This window comes from Sinocyclocheilus grahami, unplaced genomic scaffold, assembly GCF_001515645.1.
Source record: "Sinocyclocheilus grahami isolate Dianchi unplaced genomic scaffold, SAMN03320097.WGS_v1.1 scaffold338.1, whole genome shotgun sequence".
Classification (NCBI taxonomy): Eukaryota; Metazoa; Chordata; class Actinopteri; order Cypriniformes; family Cyprinidae; genus Sinocyclocheilus; species Sinocyclocheilus grahami.
In genome coordinates, this window is record NW_015505517.1 from 630,719 (window position 1) to 633,178 (window position 2,460).

Consider the following 2,460-nt stretch of genomic DNA (forward strand, 5'->3'; position numbering starts at 1 on the left):
TGATCTTGTACATCCAGTTTTATGCCTTGCAAATTTAACCATTTGGTTTTCTGAGATGTATTATTATACATTGCTGTTGTTAGAAAGAACGCTTAAAAAAAAAAGTTTTTGTAAAGAAACCTTTTCATTAAATGAAGTATAAAATTATGAAGTATAAAAACGCATTTCTAAAAATAGCATTGATTATTCTAAAATGGGGGGTCCTTGGTGTTGAACCCTGTAAAATGTCTCTTAATTTCTAAAGCTACAATAGATATGAATATTAGCATAAATGAGCATATTTATGTTAGCATAAATACTGTTCAAATTGAATCATATACATACGAGTCATATCTGTACCACTTGTAGCACCAAACTAAACTGTAAAAATGAGCACGCCCGTTTTCTCACAAGTTAATGTGAAAAGAAACGGGAAACATCAAGACATAAATTCATTAAAGGGTTAGTTCACTCAAAAATGAAGATTCTGTCATTAATTACTCACCCTCATGTCGTTTCAAACCCGTAAGACCTTCATTCATCTTCGGAACACAAATTCAGATATTTTTGATGGAATCTGAGAGCTGTCTGACCCTGCATAGACAGCAACGCAACTGAAATGTTCCCAAGTCCAGAAACGTAGCAAGGAGATCTGTAAAATAATCCATGTGACATCAGTGGTTCAACCGCAATTATACGAAGCTACGAGAATACTTTTTGTGTGCAAAAGAAAAAAAAAATGACTTTATGAGTCACACCGGATCTGTTTCCTACGTTGTTGTGATTTGATCTGAACGGAAACAGCGTATCCGTGTGACGCAGCTGACACAGAACAGCATACGCAGTTTACGTTCAGTGGATATTCTCCAAAATGGCACCAGGGTGATGCGGAGGAGACGAATTGTTGAATTTGTGCTTCAACAATTGTGCTTAGGGCTTAAAGGGTTAAATTACAATTGCCCTGTAAAATAAAAAAAAATGATAATTAAAGGCCTAATAATGATTTTTGTTTTACAAATTACAATAGTAATATTTATGTCTTAAATTCTTCACTGTCAAACGTTAAAATCTTTCCCTTTTGGCAAAGTTCTATCCACCGGAATGTTGGTCATTGTGCAAATGTGTAAATAAAGAGAACATACCACACATCGAGTTCCCAAGAGGCACATTAAACTCACTGCACATCCAGAGATGTGTGAATTGAGGCGCTGAAAACACTAAGCCGCACATGAGTAACAGTGCCGCTCTTCACTCTGAAACACACTGCACAAGAGACTATACACTTAAATAAATTTCTGCCTTTGATTTCATAATCACACTAAGCTATAATCGCAATTTATTTTGATTAATTGTGCAGCCACATTTATGTATATTTTGCATTCAAATAAATTATTAGCTTTTCACACACTCAAGGACCCAGAGAGACACTGCTAGAGACCAACAGCCTAAATAAGCTCATCAAGAAAGCATGGCCCTTGACTTCCGGAGATTGTTGCAGAAAAGACAATAATGTCCAAACTGCTGATCATCATATTCTACACACTCCACGACATGCTTGCTGGAATGAGATGTAGTGAGCAGTAGGCTGATCCAGCACAGGTGTACAGAAGGTCATTCATGCCTACTGCCTTTAGACTGTACCATTCACCCATCATGTGCACAGGCACCATTGGTTCTGTTTGCACCACTGAAAGAGCAAGGGGTTTTATTCTCTCAGATGCAGCACTGGGGCTTGAGTTATGCATTACTGTGAATGTGAACTGACATATGGTTACAACCTTCCTGATGCCATAAAAATATAGGAGCACCAAAGTGTACAGAGAGTCTGCTACACATACCCAGCCACACAAGTGTACAAGGACATATATTTCCAAAAAAGACAACAAAGTGGCATTCCAAACACCAGACAGTAGAGTCCAATTTGGTAGTTTCTGATCTAGATATAATGTGATCGTGCTGATTTATTATACAGTGACAATCATGGTACACTGCAGTTTTTATGGGCGTCTTACATCTGTGGGCCAGCAGGGGGAGTTTAAGGTTTTAGAGTTCTATGTGCTTTTCTAGTCGAGCTAGCTGCTCCTCCTGGTACTCCGTCGAATCCTCCCAGGGACGTGGGCCACGAATGTTCTTCCATACATCCAAGTCCAAATCCTTTAATTTCTGTAGGAATAAAAGAGATTATGCTATATTAAATCATCTTTTTATTTTTCAAAGCCACAAATCACATGCACAAACACAGAATTTTAAAGGGGTCATATGATGCGATTTCAATTTTTCCTTTCTCTTTGGAGTGTTACAAGCTCTTGGTGCATAAAGAAGATCTGTAAAGTTGCAAAGACTAAAATCTCAAATCCAAAGAGATATTCTTTATAAAAGTTAAGTAAGCCACACCTACCTAAAACGGCTCATTCTAACACGCCCCCAACATACCTACGTCACTATGTGGGAAGATTTGCATAACGCCGCCAAAATGTTCGC

General features: G+C 37.9%; 1 protein-coding gene across 1 annotated transcript in view; it reads right to left on the minus strand.

The window, feature by feature from the left end:
- Positions 1–1,313: 1,313 nt before the first annotated feature.
- LOC107602960 (cytochrome c oxidase assembly protein COX16 homolog, mitochondrial-like) overlaps positions 1,314–2,460 on the minus strand; it is a 4,053-nt gene continuing 2,906 nt past the window's right edge. The window contains exon 4 of the mRNA XM_016295608.1: positions 1,314–2,142. Coding sequence (XP_016151094.1) covers positions 2,023–2,142 — 120 coding nt within the window. The 3' untranslated portion in view covers positions 1,314–2,022. The remainder of the gene's footprint in view (positions 2,143–2,460) is intronic.